At 41.6% G+C, this 18,407-nt stretch overlaps 3 protein-coding genes across 3 annotated transcripts; 2 read left to right on the top strand and 1 right to left on the bottom strand.

The window, feature by feature from the left end:
* The first annotated feature begins 759 nt into the window (after positions 1-759).
* LOC145213200 (uncharacterized) lies at positions 760-2,670 on the top strand. The gene has a single exon (XM_080081430.1). The coding sequence runs from the start codon at positions 760-762 to the stop codon at positions 2,668-2,670; it is 1,911 nt and encodes a 636-aa protein (XP_079937556.1).
* Positions 2,671-2,880: 210 nt separating this feature from the next.
* On the top strand, positions 2,881-8,394 carry LOC145213199 (uncharacterized). Its single transcript, XM_080081429.1, has 8 exons — positions 2,881-5,623; positions 6,683-6,794; positions 7,340-7,389; positions 7,482-7,634; positions 7,749-7,831; positions 7,898-7,964; positions 8,069-8,151; positions 8,221-8,394. Exons 1-8 carry the CDS (start codon positions 2,881-2,883, stop codon positions 8,392-8,394), a joined length of 3,465 nt encoding a protein of 1,154 aa, XP_079937555.1.
* A 4,155-nt stretch (positions 8,395-12,549) lies between these two features.
* LOC145213198 (receptor-interacting serine/threonine-protein kinase 1-like) lies at positions 12,550-13,381 on the bottom strand. Its single transcript, XM_080081428.1, has 3 exons — positions 13,289-13,381; positions 12,963-13,032; positions 12,550-12,689 (listed from the first exon to the last, which is right to left on the bottom strand). Exons 1-3 carry the CDS (start codon positions 13,379-13,381, stop codon positions 12,550-12,552), a joined length of 303 nt encoding a protein of 100 aa, XP_079937554.1.
* Positions 13,382-18,407: the final 5,026 nt, after the last annotated feature.

Below are 18,407 nucleotides of genomic sequence, written 5' to 3'. Positions count from 1 at the left end.
ATCAAGATGCAGAGGAAATTATGATTGATTCCTCGAATGTGCAACAGTTAAAAGAGAAGACTTCGGCCATTGATGTCCTGTACGACGAATGTGTTGGCAAACATACAACACGGCTGGATTTTGTTAAAAAGAAAAAAGATAGAAGAAAAATTAATGCTGCGCTCTCAAGTTTGCGAAGTGGCAAGCAAGAATTTGATGCGCGCACAGAAGAATGGTTAGAGGAAGTAAGGCGTTCCAAACCGCCTGAATACTCAAGCAAGGAACCGTCTGCCAGCGATTTTGGTTCTAGAAGCAAGACTGGTTCATATGCTAGCTCGAGGTCGAGTTGCAAACGTACTGAAGCGCGCGTGAGAAAAGAGGTCGCACTTCTGGAAAAGGAGTTTCTGCAGAAAAAGATGGAAGCAGAAAGTTTACTTAAATCCTCTGAAAATCAATTAAAAATTCTCGAAGCTGATCATAAGATAAAAGCTGCCACAGTGGAAGCTGACTTATGGGAAAGGACATCTTCATCTGGGTCATGTTTTGCTGGATTTCAGCCTGAGAAGCAAGTTAAATTACCAGTCCTCTTCACACCGAGTCCAAACTCGAAGTAGTAAAAGAGGAAAGGAGTCCGGCAATATTAACAGAAGCAGTTCAGAAGCGCAGGTAACGGACATTCCGTCCTCCTCGCGTTGCGAACCTAAACCAAAAACGGAAGTGCTGAATCATGAGCCGGAGGTGAGTGACCTGTGTCGTGTTGCTGCAGTCTTGAAGGCAGGGATGGAGCTTCCCAGACCACAGCTGTTGTATTTTGAAGGTGATCCGCTAATGTACACGCGTTTCATGATAAGCTTTGACGAAAATATTGGTCGACGTGTAGACAGCGACAGTGTGAAGCTTAATTATCTGATCCAATACTGTCGAAAAGAAGCACACGCAATGATTGCCTTTTGTATTGGTCTTGACCCTCCGGAAGGCTACCGAAGGGCTCGAGAGTTGTTATTCGAGCGGTATGGACGTCCTATCATAGTCGCACGTGCGTACGTGGATAAGCTAAGTCACTGGCCTTATCTGAAATCCGATGATACTGACGGACTGATAGATCTAGCACAGGCATTAGAAGAGTGTCTAGTGACCCTGACTCATCTGGGATACTTCGCAGACATCAACAATTTTGAAAATATGCTGAATATAATAAAGCGATTGCCGTTTGCACTGCAAAGTCAATGGAGAAGACATGCTGCTAAAATTGAAAGGAATGGGGAAGAGCCTCGTTTCTGTCACCTTGTTGAATTCGTTAAGAAAGAAGCGTACATTGGAACCACGATGTTTGGTCGAGTGTTGGGTCCTCGGAAGGACAGAGATACGCAGAAAAGGCGCAGCAAATCTCCTACGACGAGGACAAGAGCATCGACTCATGCGACATCGGTTGCTCCGGGAAACCAGCGTAAGGCTGAACCGAGAAGTCCTCAGAAGCAGGGATGTCCTTTGTGCAGTAAATCACACGACCTTGGCAATTGCGACGTGTTCAAACGGAAAACCTTTGTAGAGCGAAGAAAGTTTCTGCGTCAAGTTCGGCTGTGTGACAATTGTTTCGTAAAGGGTCATATAGCAAGAACATGTAGTTTACCAAGCTCTTGCACCATCGGCGGATGCCGTGGAAAGCATCACAACCTTCTGCACTGGACAGAATGGAAGACTTCTTCAACTGCACCCGTACGCGAAGCGTCTACGCAGGCCTCAGAAGAGAAACCCACATCATCAAATGCAACTGTCACCTGGACTTGCATGAGCACTCAAGCAGAGAGTGTGTACCTTAACATAGTGCCGGTAATGGTTACAGCCAGTAATGGTAGAAAGCTGGAAACTTACGCCTTTTTGGACCAAGGATCGACTACAACCTTGTGTGACAAACGACCGATCGAGCAGCTAGACGTCGGGGGGAGAAAGACAACGTACTCCTTGACCACTGTCAGTGATAGGTCACAGAGAAGAGAGGGTTTGGCCGTCGATTTAACGGTGGCGTCGCTCGACGGGAAGCAATCCGTACGATTAAACGACGTTTTGAGCGTGGACAGTTTGCCAGTCTCCCCAAACAGAATACCGGAAGGGTCGCTTTGGCGATGGCCTCACTTGCGTAATTTAGAGTTTCCTGTCTTGTCCCATGGGGAAGTCATGTTGCTGATTGGAGCGAACGTTCCCGAGGTGTTCTGGATAAATGATGAACGAAGAGGCGGAAGAAAGGAGCCAAGTGCCGTGCGTTCTATGCTCGGTTGGTCGCTTGTAGGTCCTTGTCATAGTAATGGTTCAAGAAGTTCACAGATACGGGTGAATTTTGTAACCTCGCAGGACGAAACGTTGCACCAACAGATAAAATGCATGTGGGAAAGCGACTTTGGCCAAACCGCGTTATCACCCAGAACGACACTGTCGAAAGAAGACAGATACGCATTGAAGCAGATGGAAAGCTCAGTGAAGTGTCATGACGGACACTACCAACTGCGATTGCCATGGAGACCAGGTGCTCCAAACTTGCCAAATAACCGTGCTATGGCAATGAAGCGTTTGTCATACTTAAAACGGCGATTGGAAACTGATTCGCAGCTGTATGAGAAGTACAAGCAAACGTTGGATACCTACTTGAACGAGGGTTATGCCAGACGTTTAAAGGGCGACGACAAGGAGCCGTAAGATGGCGCTGTTTGGTACCTGCCGTATCACCCGGTTGTACACCCGCAGAAACCTGGAAAGGTGAGGGTCGTCTTTGACTGCGCCGCCAGATATCATAATATTTCGCTGAATGACCAGCTTTTGCAAGGCCCAGATTTACTCAACAGTCTTTTTGGGACGCTTGTCCGATTTCGCCAGGAACCAGTTGCTTTTGTCGCCGATGTAGAAGCGATGTTTCACCAGGTAAAGGTTGATCCGATCGATACATCTGCACTAAGATTCGTTTGGTGGCCTGAAGGCGATTTATCGCAAGAACCCGTTGATTACCAGATGCTGGTGCACATATTTGGTGCAGCCTCGTCTCCTTGCTGTGCTGGGTACTGTTTGCAGAAAACTGCTGAAGATAACAAGGAGAAATTCAGTTCTGAAGCGGTTTCGACAGTGAAACAAAACTTCTACGTGGACGATTGTTTGAAGTCCGTAAGGAACGAAGACGATGCAATCAAATTGGCTGGAGAGTTGCGTGAATTGTTGCAGCTCGGAGGATTTCGGCTCAGAAAATGGGTGAGCAACAGCGAGCGTGTGTTGTCGTCAGTCCCAACCGAAGATAGATCTGTACAGTCCATTATATTAAATGTTGATGTAAAGCACATGGAACGTGTGCTTGGAGTGTTGTGGAATTTTCGCTCCGACGTGTTTGAATTTGACGTAAAGGTCAAAAAGAAGCCTGTAACGAGGAGAGGAATACTTTCCGTGGTCAGCTCCTTGTTCGATCCCCTGGGTTTGATTGCGCCTGTAATATTACATGCGCGAAAGCTTTTGCAGGAGCTTTGCAAAGAAAATTATGGCTGGGATCAGGAAGTTCCACCGGATATAGAAAAGAGATGGAACGCATGGATTTCTGAGCTTCCAGGTCTATCAGAAATTAAGATTACAAGGTGTTTTCAGACCACTGGACTTGAAGTCAAGACGCACGAGCTGCATCATTTCGCAGATGCGTCTTCCTGTGGATACGGAACAGTCGCATACTTGCGAACAGTGGATGAACAAGGCAATGTGCATTGTTCTTTTGTTACTGGAAAGGCCCGTCTTGCGCCTTTGAAGATGGTGTCTATTCCCAGATTGGAATTGACCGCAGCTACTCTTGCTGTCAAGATGGACCAAGTTTTAAGGCAGGAACTTGACTTGGATATCGGACGATCCGTGTTTTGGACCGATTCAACTGCAGTTCTGCAATCCATTTACAACGTAAATAAGCGTTTTTGTACCTTTTTCGCCAACCGACTGGCAAAAATTGAGGAAGGATCCGACGCGTCGCAGTGGAAGCATGTTCCTACTGCACTAAACCCAGCTGATGACGCATCTCGTGGGTGTACTGTAAAGGCTTTTCTCCAAAACAAGCGTTGGTTTACCGGACCTTCGTTTTTAGGCAGCGATGAACGTCACTGGCCTACGAATCCTGTGAATACCAAAGATGTTCCCGAGGAATATTTAAACATGAAACCGAAGAAAATGTTGGCTGTACATGTTGCAGAGGAGCAGTGTTTGTTTGATGATTTAATTTGTCGCTATTCTTCATGGAAGAAATTAAAGAAGGCAGTTGCTTGGCTCCAGCGATTCGTTGACTATCTGCGTTCTCAGAAGAACCAACAGCTATCCAAAAGACTGACTGTCGCTGATCTTGAAAGGGCTGAGCTAGCGATTGTCAAATATGTTCAAGGAAGACAGTTTTCTGAAGAAATAGACGCCTTGTGTAAGTGTGAAGACTTAGAACGCGGCGGAAAGAAGAAAGTCTTGAAGAAACTGCCCTCAAAGGCTCTTCACAGACTGAATCCTGTTTTGATTGATGGTGTGTTGCGAGTGGGTGGCCGTCTGGAAAGGGCACCGATCCCCTTTGAAATTAAACACCCGATGATTCTCCCAAACGCACATCACATTACTACCTTGATTATTCGCGAGGTACACGCTAATGTTTGCCATTCCGGAATGTCGCACACTTGGGCAATTGTTCGTCAGAGATATTGGATTGTGCGAGGTGGTGTAGCAGTAAGAAGAATCCTTGGAAACTGTGTGTTTTGTCGAAGAAGAAATGCTTCAGTCTCGAAACAAATGATGGCCGACTTACCTGTCGAGCGCACGACTCCGGGTGAGCCACCGTTTTCGTCTGTGGGTGTGGATTACTTTGGACCCATACTCGTGAAACAAGGAAGAAGCGAAGTCAAACGTTACGGTTGCATCTTCACGTGTATGACCGTGCGTGCTGTGCATTTGGAAGTAGCGCACTCGCTTTCTACCGACTCGTTTATTGACGCTTTCCGAAGGTTTATTGGAAGACGGGGAAAGCCCAGGCGCATTTTCAGTGATAATGGAACGAACTTCGTCGGCGCTGAGCGCATACTGCGCGAGTCTCTTGAAAAATGGAATCAAACTCACATCGAAGAACGTCTTCGCCAGTGGGGCGTCGACTGGTCATTTAACCCACCTGCTGCCAGTCACATGGGTGGCGTCTGGGAACGTCTAATTCGTTCGGTGCGCAAGATCTTGAATGTATTGTTGGGACAGCAAGTGCCTTCTGACGAGACGCTGAGTACGCTGCTTGTTGAGGTCGAGTTCATCCTAAACTCGAGGCCCTTGACTCCCATCAGTCTTGATCCTGCCGACAGAGAGCCTCTGACACCGAATCACCTGCTTTTAATTGGGCGACATGATATCTCGCCACCCGGAGTATTTGTGAAGGAAGACAACTACGTTCGACGACACTGGCGCCAGGTCCAGTACTTGGCCGACCAGTTTTGGGTCCGATGGACAAACGAGTACTTGCTGACGCTACAGACGCGTCAGAAATGGCAATTTCCCGAAGAGAACCTCGACGCTGGTGATCTGGTCCTTTTGGTCGACAACTCGGCACCAAGAGGAAAATGGCTCACCGGAAGAATCGTGGAAACGTACCCGGATAAGTCCGGGTTTGTGCGAAGTGCTTTGGTTAAAACGCACGTTGGATCGTTCAAACGACCGATCGCGAAGTTGTGTTTGATTATGAAGGCTTAAAGTGTTTTGTTTGTTCGTTACGTTTACCTTTCTCGCTGTTAGTGTGGTGTAAAGATGTTCTCATGGGTTCGCACATCGTCGGGGGGTATGTTACAGCGAGAATTAATTGTTCCGCTTGGCTGATTTAAGTTCTCCTTTATTCGTGACGTATTGAAATATTCATCCGCGACAGAGCATGTGCTTTGAACGCCACGTTTTTGTGAGCTGCGTTAGTTGCTAGGTTTGCAGTCAATTTAAGTGAATTTATCCTAATTTCTTGTGACTATTTTGTTTATAGTGAAACTGTAAATGTTAAGAGCAATAGCTAAAATGCTGAATTGTCAGTTGTGGAACCTCTAGCCGCGTGCTAGTAAAGCCCTGGTTACCCAACAGTTGGTATGTTTTATGTTCTTACTTGATATGTGTTTAACTTGTGTTAATGTGTATTTTAACAGTAACTTGACTTGTTATGAGTAATTGTAAGTAATTTTAATGTAAAATGTGACTGATTAACGTGGATTTAAGTAAGACCTGTGTGTACTGTTAAAACTGCTTATTGTGTGATTGTCGCTATGACGTCATAATGTGTACGTCTGGCTTATGTATGTTATTTGTGGTTACAGAAAAACCGTTGCCGTTGCTACTGACGTTGTCGTCTTGGTTTATTCGTCAGCGTTGCCTTTTATCGCCAAAAAAGAACATTCGTTGCAAATGCAAGAGTGGGTCGTCTTGGAGGACAGGCTGTAGGACGGGCGCGTTTTACAAAAAGGGTTATCTAGTGTGACGAACGGCGCAGGGCCAGGCTGCGCACCTAGCGGTCGTTACATGTGCTTTTTTAGATTTGCGACTTTGGCCTCACTTTATCAGCTCTATCAGGATCGGTGTGTGTTTACCATATACCTGGTAAGAGCTTGTTTTACAACATTTTGTTCAGTCAAAGTTTTACCAACGTATAAACATGTTCAAACTATTTGTTACTTCGCAATCTAATTTATTTTAACTTTAGGGGAGGAAAATAAACGAGAGAGAAACAAAGTTGGTGGAACCATCAGCCACATCGCACCAGAACATTTGCTTAATGTAAACCAACAAGCAACAGAAAAATCCGACATATACAGGTAAAGGGCAAGATAACTGATTTAAAATTGCTTGTTTATTTTACTGCAAATGTCAATTGAGCCTACAAGCTCGAAACTCTTTTGTTCAAAAGCACCAATGACGGCCGAAAGTTGGTAAATTGCGGTATAAATAACGTTGAGTGGGAGGTCAGATCTTAATCAAGCCCGTTTTTTTTTTAACTTAACCCCCTAAAACAGAGCTAAACGTCCCCTAACAACTGTCTTTAAAAGTACGGTCCGCCAAGCCGTTTAAGTCCGCCCGGCTTTGGGTTAAAATTATGAAACCACTATTGAAACACTAGTTTTGCCGAAACCATACACACAAAAAATCTAAATCGTATATTGTATATTTTCTCTTAAATAATGTTTATACGCGCCATGGAACCCTTTCAAAATTTAACCCCAGAGATTTTAAACAAATGAACGCTGTGGAAAAATTAAGAAACTCTTGTTGTAATCGAGATTCGGGGAAATATAGGTTTATTTGTATTTGTGTGTTACAAGTGTGTGCTGCAAACTGCTGTAAAGTTTCATTGTTTTTTCAGCTTTGCTATCTTTATTTGGGAGTTGCTAACTAACGATGTTCCGTACAAAGGTAAGATATTTTTCTATATATTTTGTCTCTTTTTTAAGAGTTTTCAAACCTACTACTTCCTTATCACCTTGTAATACCACGTTCGTTTGTAGATGATTTAAACAACCACCTTCTGCCTCATATGATAATGAAAAACATTCGCCCTGATATGGAACAAATTCCTGACGATGCTCCCTGCTTCCTAAAAGAAATGATGACACAAAGTTGGGCTCAGGACACTAAAGATCGACCAGAATCGTTTATCGGTAATTCAACCCCTACGACTAACTTATAACACTTTTTTCCTCAGTTTTTTCAGCTACATTCTTGTCCAATTAATCTGTTTTTACTGTATGTTTCATTAACGATTTGTATTATAGAACTTGACAGAAACCTTCAACCACACTTTGATTCCATTGCCCCAAAGGTAGAAAAATCGACACAGATTGTTTTAAACCGGAAGGTTTGTTACTAAATTGCGACAACTGCAACAAAAATTACACGTTGTTATTTTTTTGTGTCTTATTAGAATCCATCGGTTTATAATGGATCAACTCCCAATACAAGCAATTTGGAAATTTCCAGTATTTCTCTCAGTCAGTATTGCCAGTCTTGCAGTTTTGTATATTTGTGTCAACTTTTTTAAATAATTTTTGGTGTTTGTTTGTTCCTTGCGTAGTACACAATCGCTGTGTTTTAGACGTTGACAGAGCCTTTCAACCACAATCCCTTTCCATTCCTATAATCGTGGATGAATCCATACAGATGACTTTAAACCGACAGGTCGGTCACCAATCTGCAAAAATCATCTTATCGAGATTATAAATGTTTCTTGTGTTTCTCGCTGCTTAGCATCTGACGTCTTACACCAGTGACACAAGCCACATGGAAAACTCCAGTATCTCGCTTGAACAGTCGCAAGTTCGCTGGCAAGCACCTTCTTCCATTAGCGCCGCACCTGGACCCGAAGGGTTGGGGAGTTTACAGTCAAATGTCCATGAGGTGATTTCTGTTTTCGGCCTATAGCACAGGGCTGTCAAACTCGTTGGGTTCGAGGGCCACATTGCAGTTAAAACTTATGCCGAGGGCCGCATGTGATTTTTAATCAAGTTATATACACTTAAACAACCTTTTCGCTATGACGGCCGCATTGCAGATCCTTATTTCACCAACAGGCGCCAATTACCTGCTGGTTTTTGTTTTAAAATTACTGATGTAAAGAAATAGGTTTATATCACATATTTACCAACTATTGACGCCCCCAAATCCCAGATTAATTTCCAACTTGATGCAGAGATTGAGCTGCACAGTATGAAGATCAGTCTTAATTGTTTATTACGTCATAATGTATATTGTGACGCTTTTGGCGCATGATTTTCGCATTGTTTGCACACAATAGGTCCACAAACTCGTTTCTGCGGCCGCATGTGGCTAGATGGTTTGAGGAACGGTTTGATTACTATCGTTTCTATTCATAACATATGAACAGTGCCGGATTAAGGGTCTGCTGGCCTGTAGGCACCTTTTATAAGTGGCCCGAAAATCAGGGTTTTTATTATTATAGTTTCCCACGCTCTTGGGCGCATTGGGCAGCAAGATTGTTCCACTTTTTTCTGTCTTTTGCAATTTCCTCTATCTCCTTTATGTTTAACCCTCTCATTTCTAGATCTTTGCGGAAAGTCTCCCTCCAGGTAAGCTTTGGCCTACCTCTTTTTCTTTTCCCTTGCGGTGTCCAGCTCATAGCAATTTTTGGAGCCCGTTCGTCTGACATGCGTAACACATGCCCTGCAAGTCTAAATCTCCGCGTCGACATGGTGGTACATAAAGGCTTGGTACCACTAATTTGGTACACCTCATCATTTGTAATGTGGTCCTTGTATGGATCCTTCGAAGACAACGCTGATGGAAAGCGTTTATGTGCCTTTTCAGCTTGACTGTCATTTTCCAGGTTTCACTGGCATATAGAACGGTGGGCATTACAATTGACTGGTACAGTTTGATCTTTACCAGTTTCGAAACCTTCGAGCTTAACCAAACTGTTTTGAGCCTTCTGAAGGCCGAAGCAGCTTTTCCGATGCGGGCATTTATGTCGGCCTCCACATCAGCATCTGTTGTGAACACACTGCCAAGATAGGTAAAGCTTGTGATGTTGTTAATAGGCTCAATTCCATTGATGGTTAAATGTACGTTGGACTGAGTTTCCCCTCCAACTCGAAGTAACTTAGTCTTGTCGCTGTTGATCGTCAGACCGGCTGTTGCTGCATTTTTGGCCAATGAGTTGGTCATTTCTTGAAGATCTGTCATCGACTCTGCGAGCAAGGCGATGTCATCTGCAAAGTCGAGATCCGTAAGACGCTTGTGGTTTGTCCATGAGATGCCGAACTTTGGATAATTCATTGCCTTTCTCATGAGAAAATCAGGGTTGCCAACTAAAAAATTAGAATTATCAGTGTTGCCAAATCATTGTCACAAAGAAAAGTGGCCTGGATTTTTGACTGGCCTGTAGTCACGTGCCTATTTTGCCTAATGGTTAATCCCGCACTGCATATGAATTATTATTTATAAATTAAATTTCTGTAAATGTCTGTTTAAATAATAGATTTAACTTTGAAAAGTAAGAAAAATTCATTGTAAGTAGATAAAAATCTGACAAAATACTGCAACTGTTGTTGAGTGTTCGTGGGCCGCATTGGAGGGCTTCGTGGGCCGCATGCGGCCCGCGGGCCGCGAGTTTGACACCCCTGCTATAGCATGTTTAGACTTGTACTTGAAACAACCAGCAGGCGCAAGGACTCCAATAGGCTGTTTCACCAACAAACCACACATTTTATAGGTTTGGTTTGCAGATCTTGTTCCGCGTAAACTACTTGCAACAATAACACGAGAGACATGTTATTAGGCCATAAAAGTCATCCTCGATCCCCACAAAGAAGTTTTATGATAGCCATTAGGCATTTAAATGAAGGTTTTGCCCGGTTAAAAAGGGGTAGCAAATGTTTGCCACGAGACTAAGTAAATGTCAAGTTTTTGTTGCTGAAATTTCGTTTCCATGATATTACTGAACGCTTGTATTAGCAGCAAACAGTGTAAAAGTATTTTCTTTTTGCCTTCACTTTATGATCATGACTTTTTGTACTGCAACGTTTTCCTATTTTGCAGCAAAAGATGTCTCAAAATCATCTAGACTCGGACAGTTCATTGGGTCAACCAAGTCTCGTCCAGACCAAACGAAATCAAATAGAATCGCAGTTGACCCTTCCACCCTGTCTACCTCTAACAAAAACACCAAGTACATTTTCAGCCACAAAACATAAGACAAATACAACACGCTATAGATCAGATTGGTCTTACCTAACCCGTCAGCCGCCTTTACACAAATAATACCTTTTTTGTTGTCCGAGAATCTATTTTACTTGATACTTTGGTAACTGGTTCGTGAAATGTGATAACATATTTTTTTTTACTTTTCGACAAAGATACTACAATTATTAAAACATGGTTTCCACTTTGTATTGGAACATGCTTCAACTAAGTACACTATTTTACATTTCAGGGTTCCCTCCTCCGCCTTCTAACCGACATAACAAAGACAATGGTTTGCGCTCGAATGCAATCCGCTATAGAGCAGGTGGGTCATACCAGATCCGTCAGTCGCGTACACACAAACACTACATATTTTCTGGTCCGAGCATTTATTTTACTTGATAGTTTGGTAATTGGCTCGTGATATGTGATAGTTAATTTTCTTTGGGCAACGAGACTACAATTTTTAATTTACAATTTAAATTCCTACAATTTATTAAAACTTGGTTTCCTCTCTGTATTCGAACTTCAAATTTGTTTCAATCTACTACTTTATATTTACATCAAGTTCGCCCTCCACCGCCTCGCAGAGAACATCAAGTTCGCCCTCCACCGCCTAACAGAGAACATCAAGTTCGCCCTCCACCGCCTAGCAGAGAACATCAAGTTCGCCCACCACCGCCTCGCAGAGAACATCAAGTTCGCCCTCCACCGCCTAGCAGAGTACATCAAGGTCCCCTTCCACCGCTTACCAACGTACACAAAGATAATGCTGCACCTGGAACCAAAAGGATGGAAACTTCCCAGTCAAATCTCCACGGGGTGATTGCTGTTTTCGGCGTTTATTAATTTTTAACTTTCACATGAAATAACCAGCAGTCGCAACACTGCTATAGGAGGTTATTTGGCGATCAAACCACATTTTTTACCTACTCGTATGTGGTTCGCAGAACTTCTTTCGTTGTTAAAAGGTTTCTAAATATAACTCATAAGTTGTCCTCGACCCCCGCAAGCAAATTTATGATAGTCATTAGGCATTTAAATGATGGTTTAGCCCGGTCAAACGGTCATAAAAGCCATAAAAGTTGTCCTCGACCCCAGCACGCAAATTTTATGATTTTACTCAGGCATTTAAATGATAGTTTAGCCCAGTCAAAGGGATAGCAACTGTTTGCTACGAGACTAAGCAAATGTTAAAGTGTTTCTGGTAATATGGTGACTTATGTATTGTAACGCGTAATTTGTTTGCAGCAAGCAACGCAAAATACGTCTCAAAATGACCTTGTCCAGCCGGTGTAAAACGATGGATGCTGTACAATGCAAAACGGGAAAGAGTTTTTATACACAGTTGTTTTAGTTTTAAATACAACCTGTCTTTCTAGAACAAGCTGCGCCGATGCATCTACTTGTGAAGCAATGGCATCAAAGTGTGGTTGAAGGATGTTTTGGAAGGTCTGAAACAAAACTTGGGCTTAGCGTGAAAAAAACACATTTAGGAACAAATTAAATGAAAAATCTTTGAGGTAAGAAGTAAATTAAAAGGCGGGAATATTTACCGAGAAACGATGGCCGTTGTGTTGGTTTCTCTGCCCAACTTTTTATCATCATTTCATAAAGAAAATGGGGAGCATCTTCAGGAATTAGTTTTATATCAGGACGAATATTTTTAGTTTCCATGGTAGCAATTAGAGCTTGCTTGTTTAAAACAACTGCAAATAAAGTTTTAATCTGAAATAATTCTGACACTCGTTTTAGTAAAACAACGTCTAGGTTCGCAAATGTTAGAAATCCACTTACTGCCGTATGGAACACTGTTGGTTGACAACTCCCAAATGAAGATACCAAAGCTGCAAAAAAAGTTTTGAGTGTACAACTGGGTCACCCATACAGATTAGGTATAACCCACCTGTATGTATCAGATTTTTCTGTTGCTTTCCGATGTGGATCCAACAAATGTTCTGGAGCGATGTGACTGATGGTTCCGCCCACTTTTCTTCTCTTTGGTTCGTTTTCCTCGCCTAGATTATAAATAAGCTTTGACTGAAAAAACGTATCAATATTATGCGTGTTCCGTTCCCCAGCATGATGACTAAAGGGGTTCACGTTGTAAAACAAATACACCAACAGACATGTTTGCGTGGTCACATTTATAGTTTTACCGATTGATGAAAGTGAAATCAATTACCCACAGGATCCAAATTTTACCCAAAGCAAATTCATACAATATTTCATTTCGGCCCATGGGGCTGTATATTTACCACTGGTTGACCACATTCAGCCAAATTTCTTACCAAGTTTACCCGACGCAGACACAGAAAGAGAGGAGAGTGTTTCCATTTGTGATAGACCAAAGTCGCATATCTGAAGTGGAAAGTACCGGGTTGAAATCTCGCCTAATCGCGTTTAGTTGTGGTGTTGACACTGAAAGTAACCTGGCAAACTTTCACTGTTGGTCGAACATGTTTACCCTTTAAACGTGTTCTGCTTAATTACTGCTATTTGTTTTCCTACTGTAGCTCACTGCGCATAGGCAGTTGGCGTGGGCGTGCGAAGTTTGAATGTTGGCAACCACCGTCTTTATAGAGAGTGTACAATGTGCAACGTTCTTACGACTTACCTTTACATGAAGGTTTTCATCGAGTAGAACGTTTGCCGCTTTTAAATCGAGGTGCAAAATTTTCTTCGGTTTTTGTCCGTGAAGAAAAATCATACCCTCGATCACCTCACATATAGAAACAACTTCAATTAATCAATCGTTTTTCAAAAAAAAACTAATGGAAAGCCACTTGTCCAGTTACCAACTTGTTTTTCAAGAAATTTTAGGAACGTTCGGTATGCGAAACAATGACAGGGTCTGTTGAACACGAAAGACAAGACAGTTTCGGTACCTCTTTGGCGACCCGACATTTCCAAGGCCAAACGTTACGCCGCTTTGCTTCGGTGTTTGTAAAAGACCTAAGGTGACGGAAAAAATCAAAGCAAGATCCATTGCTGGCATATTCCATCAAGACACAAAACTCCTCCTCGTTACAATAAAGTCCCACCATGTTTATGATGCGTTCATTTTTGAGTCGCCATAGGAGCATCGCTTCGTGTTTTAGTCGCTTTAGGTCCCTGATGGTGAGAAAATGTGTAAAACACGACACATAAAAATGTTTCATTGGCTCTATTCGAGGTAACCACGCCATTGTCATGTTGTGTTAGTTTAAATTCATCAACACAAAATCTAGTTTTCGTATTTCAAAAACCTAAATTAAATTTGTACGACTGTAACAGCAGGTTATAATTATACTCAACAACTTACAAGAAACTAGCAAAGTTTTGTGAAGCGAAATAAGGTCATGACTTACTTTTCATGAATAAAACCGTCCAACAGTTTTTTAACTGCAACCAGTTTTCCATCGCTGTCTTCATTTTTTGCTGTATGATATTTGCACAAAACAACTTTTCCAAATCCTCCCTGCCCAATCGTTTTGACATGTTCTAACTGTTCTTTTTGCGCTTCGGGTATAGAGGCCACTTCCATCCTTACTATCAAACACTTAAGAACAAAACATACAAAACTGTTTTTTACAGTGAAAAACGTCGTTTGTTTAACAGCAGTTGTCTGTTCTGTCTACCAACTGCTTCTGTTTGCAAAGAGAGTGCAACCATAGAGCACTAATACTGGAGGCGACACTCCTAAATATCAGCAGATCGGTCATGCTTGGATGCCCCGTGTATACACATCTTATAAGATCGCCGATTTCCAGCAATGCACACTACAGTTTTAGGGCGCAAAGTTGTTAGTAGTGAGCTTGATATGCACTCAGGAGTCCCTGATTGTCATTAAATAGGCTTGCCATACGTCCCGGTTTAGCCGGGACTGTCCCGGTTTTAAGGGTCTGTCCCGGTGTCCCGCCCGGTTAGCCGATATGTCCCGTTTTTTTAAGTTTATGCAGCCATCCGGTACGTTTAATTGACTCTCACCTGTGTTGCTATTAAAAGTGGATTGTCGTGCTTTGGTTTGTTGTTCACTACATTTATTTTGATGAAAGTGGCATTGTTACATCACTGTATAATTGTGAGTTGATTGTTCCTGCTTTCATTGGATAAGTATAGTTGGCTGCAAGATAGTTTGCTAGATTTGTGAAGCACTTTAAAGTGTGACAATGAGACTGCTAAAATATTTCTAAAATGCCTAAAAGAAAATGTAAATTAACTAGTCAGCTCAAAATAGACTACCCATAAATACGAGAGACGCATGATGACAAGGTTCACTGTGATCGTTGTCGGTCTGTTTTTTCAATTTGTCATGGTGGTCGATCAGATATCAAAGAACATTTGGAAACCAAAAGGCACAAAACTTCCATTGAGGCAGCAGCGTCGTCAACTCAACTGACAACATTTTTCAAAAAGGTCAATTCAAACGAATCTTTAATCTCAGCAGCAAAAGAGGCTACATTTGCGTTTCATACTGCTATTCATGGACAAAGCTTTAAAAGTTGTGACTGTACGTCCAAGTTGATTGCAAAATTGTTTGATCCGAAGTTTTCCCTGGCAAAAACAAAATGTGAATCAGTGGTTGTTACTTGTATTGTGCCGATGTTAGCGGCTGAACTACGGCTGGAGTTAGACAAGGCTAATTTTGTCACCGTTACAATCGATGCTTCGAACAGAAAAGAGATCAAACTTGTTCCAGTTGTGGTTCGTTACTTTGTGCCCGACTTGGGCGTAAAAGTAAAGCTGTTGGAATTTAAATCACTAGGTGGTGAAACTTCTGAAATACTTAGCAACTACTTAGTGTCCATTCTTGAACAAAATGTGCTAAAAGAAAAACTTGTTGGATTCTGTGCGGACAACTGCAATACTAACTTTGGCGGTGTAAAAAGAAAGGGGAAAAATAACGTTTTCTTCAAAGTAAGGGAAAGCCTGAAAAGAAACATAATAGGCATTGGATGTGCTGCTCACATTGTTCACAACTGCCTCCAACACGCAGTGGATACATTGCCTGTGTGTGTGGAAAGTCTTGTAGTAAAAATCTACAAATACTTCCACATTTACACTGTTCGCGTTACCGAACTGAAAAATTTTTGCGACTTTGTCGAAATTGAATATCAGCGAATCTTGCAACATGGTAACACCAGATTTTTGTCCTTGTTAACAGCTTTGCAAAGAATACTTGATATGTTTGAAGCTCTAAAAAGTTACTTTAACTCCCAGGAAGACTGCCAAACACTAATCAGAAGATGTTTTGAAGAACCATCGCAAGAGCTTTATTTGAAATTTGTCCACGGCTTACTGAAGTACTTCAACGAAATTATTTTGAAGTTGGAAAAGGAAAATGCCAGTGCTGTGTATATGGCAAACGTTCTTTCGGAACTAAAATTAAACTTACGTGAAAGGAAGGAGATCAGCTTCATTCCCTACCAGGCACTGTGTCTTTTAGAAAAGTTGGAAACCGCGGGGGAAGTGGATGGAAAAGTATTCCGTAAACAAACAACAGAATTTTATCAAATATGCCTATCATATCTTGATCTTTACGAGGATGCTTATAAAGATGTGTTACCTCATCTTTGGATTGATCTAAAAGCAGATGAAATATCATGGCTTAGTGTTCTTTCATCGGCAGAGCACATTAACACCCTGTTTGGGATTCAGGTAATCAACAGCGACTCCCTTTTCGACGAGCATGTGCTAATCAAACGGTATCTGTCGCAACATGATAAAAACGAAAGCTGGAAAAAGAAATGTTGTGAAAAAAAGTGGGTCGAGATGTTTGCCTTCCTTTCAGAAAAAAATGTACTCACTCCAAACTTTCGAAAGGTGATGGAATTTGTATTTTGCTTACCAGGGACTTCGGCACCGGTGGAGAGAATTTTTTTCCATTATGAAAAATATATGGTCTGACAATAAAAGCAGAATGTTGGAGCAGAATGTATAAGCCCTTCTGACATGCAAAATTAACACTAATATGTCATGCTGCGATTTTTATGACAAAGTTAAATCGAACAACGAGTTCTTAAAAAAAATCCGAGGTACAGATAAATAGGACTGGTCCAAAATGCAAATTGATTGCGTGTTTGCTTTTTGTGTTGAGTAATTCGGATATCGTTGTTCGTTTAAGTTAGGTGGTAGAGTAGTGGTTGAAACGCAATAGATTTTAGCTTAATATTCCTCAAATTTATGGGAATGCTAAAAAATGAATAAAATGTAATTTATTTGCTGTGTGATTGTAGCGTTTCGTTTGTGTCTGTAAGGTTTACTCCTTGTGTTTGTGTACGGGGTATTTTTTGGACAGTATCCACCCCAGCCTTCCGCCTGTCAGTAAGTTTCATTTTCAGGATAAAAATCGTATCGTCTGTTTTTGATGTAAAAAATACCGCATGTTTATGTCGTCAAAAATGTTTGTGTTTTCTGCTGCGTTCGCAAATACACAGCCAGATTTTGTTGATTATGATCAGGTCAACCACCTTCAGGCAGATCGTACAGAAGAGGTCGCGACGGCGTTGTCTTATATCAGTAATATCACCTACTATGCTAACCTTTGTTCCCCCAACACAGAAGAAAGGGGAAAAAAATGTTTGGAAGTGTCCCGGTTTAAAGTAAAAAAAATATGGCAAGCCTACATTAAACTAACTTGTCTGGGTTATTTATGTCTGTTATGTGTATTATAATACCACGAGCTGGAAAAAAAGGATCGTGAAGGCAAAGTTGAAGATAGTGCACACCGGTTTCACGTGTAAGGTCCCATCAGTACAGCAGATGACAATTAGACATTGGCCGTACCGGGTAGCCACTAAACTTGTGACGGAAGCGTCCTATGCTATTGGTGTTAGTACAAACGTAGAAGTTAAAACGTCCTATGCTATTAGTGTACTAGCAAAAACTAATGAAATGGTCACGTGGCAACGCAGCATCCAAGCGCAATCAATCTGCAGAGGTTGATCAGAAAAAAAGGAGCCGCAATTCCTTGTTTGTCTATTTTTTGAAAAACTAAACTGTATTACATATAATAAGGTTGTTGAACACCTTATTGCTTCAAAAATCATATATCTTTGTCAACAAATTATGATTGATTTTACGCTTGAGTGAACAATCAGTTACCTCTCTAGTATTAGTGCTCTATGCATATGGTGCAACACTCAATTAAATTGTATACTGAAGTGCACTAAGGTTAGCGGTTGCCTGTTGGTGGACAGTTCACGTTTATCTTTGAATAAAGATTAACCAGCGTGCTAATAACAAAACTGACTTTCTCAAAATTGGTTCAAAACAACTGTCAACCGTAATACATGTTAAACAGAAAGTAGTAAATTTGTGCCAAGAACCAATGCATGCATTTAACATTTTGGTGTTGCAGTTGGGAAAATTTTCATTACAACCAAATCTAGCATTTAAGTGTTTAATCAAGTTTGCATTCAAGTTTCAACTGAACTTAGTTGTACGGTAAATGTATGTTGTATGTTTGTGTGTTGCTCAGCAACAGCAACAGTTGCTGTAAAAATTCACTCCGTTAACTACTTTCTGAATGCACCTAAAAAATGATTAACTTATCTTACCCACCTCATGTATTCAAAAGCAAAATCTTCATTATCATGATGATTCTCTGAACATGAAAAATCCCAACCCACAGACAGAAACGCGTGTTGGTAAACTACTAAAAAGAAATACCTTTACTTGTCTTTGCGTGCTAAAGTTTCACAGTATCATGGGTTCGCTATATGGATAACTAAAAACAACCTCAAACTCCGCAA

The sequence above is a fragment of the Phallusia mammillata genome, chromosome 2 (assembly GCF_965637545.1).
Source record: "Phallusia mammillata chromosome 2, kaPhaMamm4.hap1.1, whole genome shotgun sequence".
In the NCBI taxonomy this organism is placed as follows: Eukaryota; Metazoa; Chordata; class Ascidiacea; order Phlebobranchia; family Ascidiidae; genus Phallusia; species Phallusia mammillata.
This window is presented reverse-complemented; position numbering and strand designations above follow the sequence as displayed.

Coding starts and splice junctions, on each gene's coding strand:
- LOC145213198 (XM_080081428.1), bottom strand. CDS start 13,381: ATGATTTTTCTTCACGGACAAAAACCGAAGAAAATTTTGCACCTCGAT. Junction 13,033..13,288: donor ATGAAAACCTTCATGTAAAG/GTAAGTCGTAAG, acceptor TTTCCACTTCAG/ATATGCGACTTTGGTCTATC. Junction 12,690..12,962: donor GTCTGCGTCGGGTAAACTTG/GTAAGAAATTTG, acceptor TTTATAATCTAG/GCGAGGAAAACGAACCAAAG.
- LOC145213199 (XM_080081429.1), top strand. CDS start 2,881: ATGTTTCACCAGGTAAAGGTTGATCCGATCGATACATCTGCACTAAGA. Junction 6,795..7,339: donor GAAAAATCCGACATATACAG/GTAAAGGGCAAG, acceptor TTGTTTTTTCAG/CTTTGCTATCTTTATTTGGG. Junction 7,390..7,481: donor TAACGATGTTCCGTACAAAG/GTAAGATATTTT, acceptor GTTCGTTTGTAG/ATGATTTAAACAACCACCTT.
- LOC145213200 (XM_080081430.1), top strand. CDS start 760: ATGGAGCTTCCCAGACCACAGCTGTTGTATTTTGAAGGTGATCCGCTA.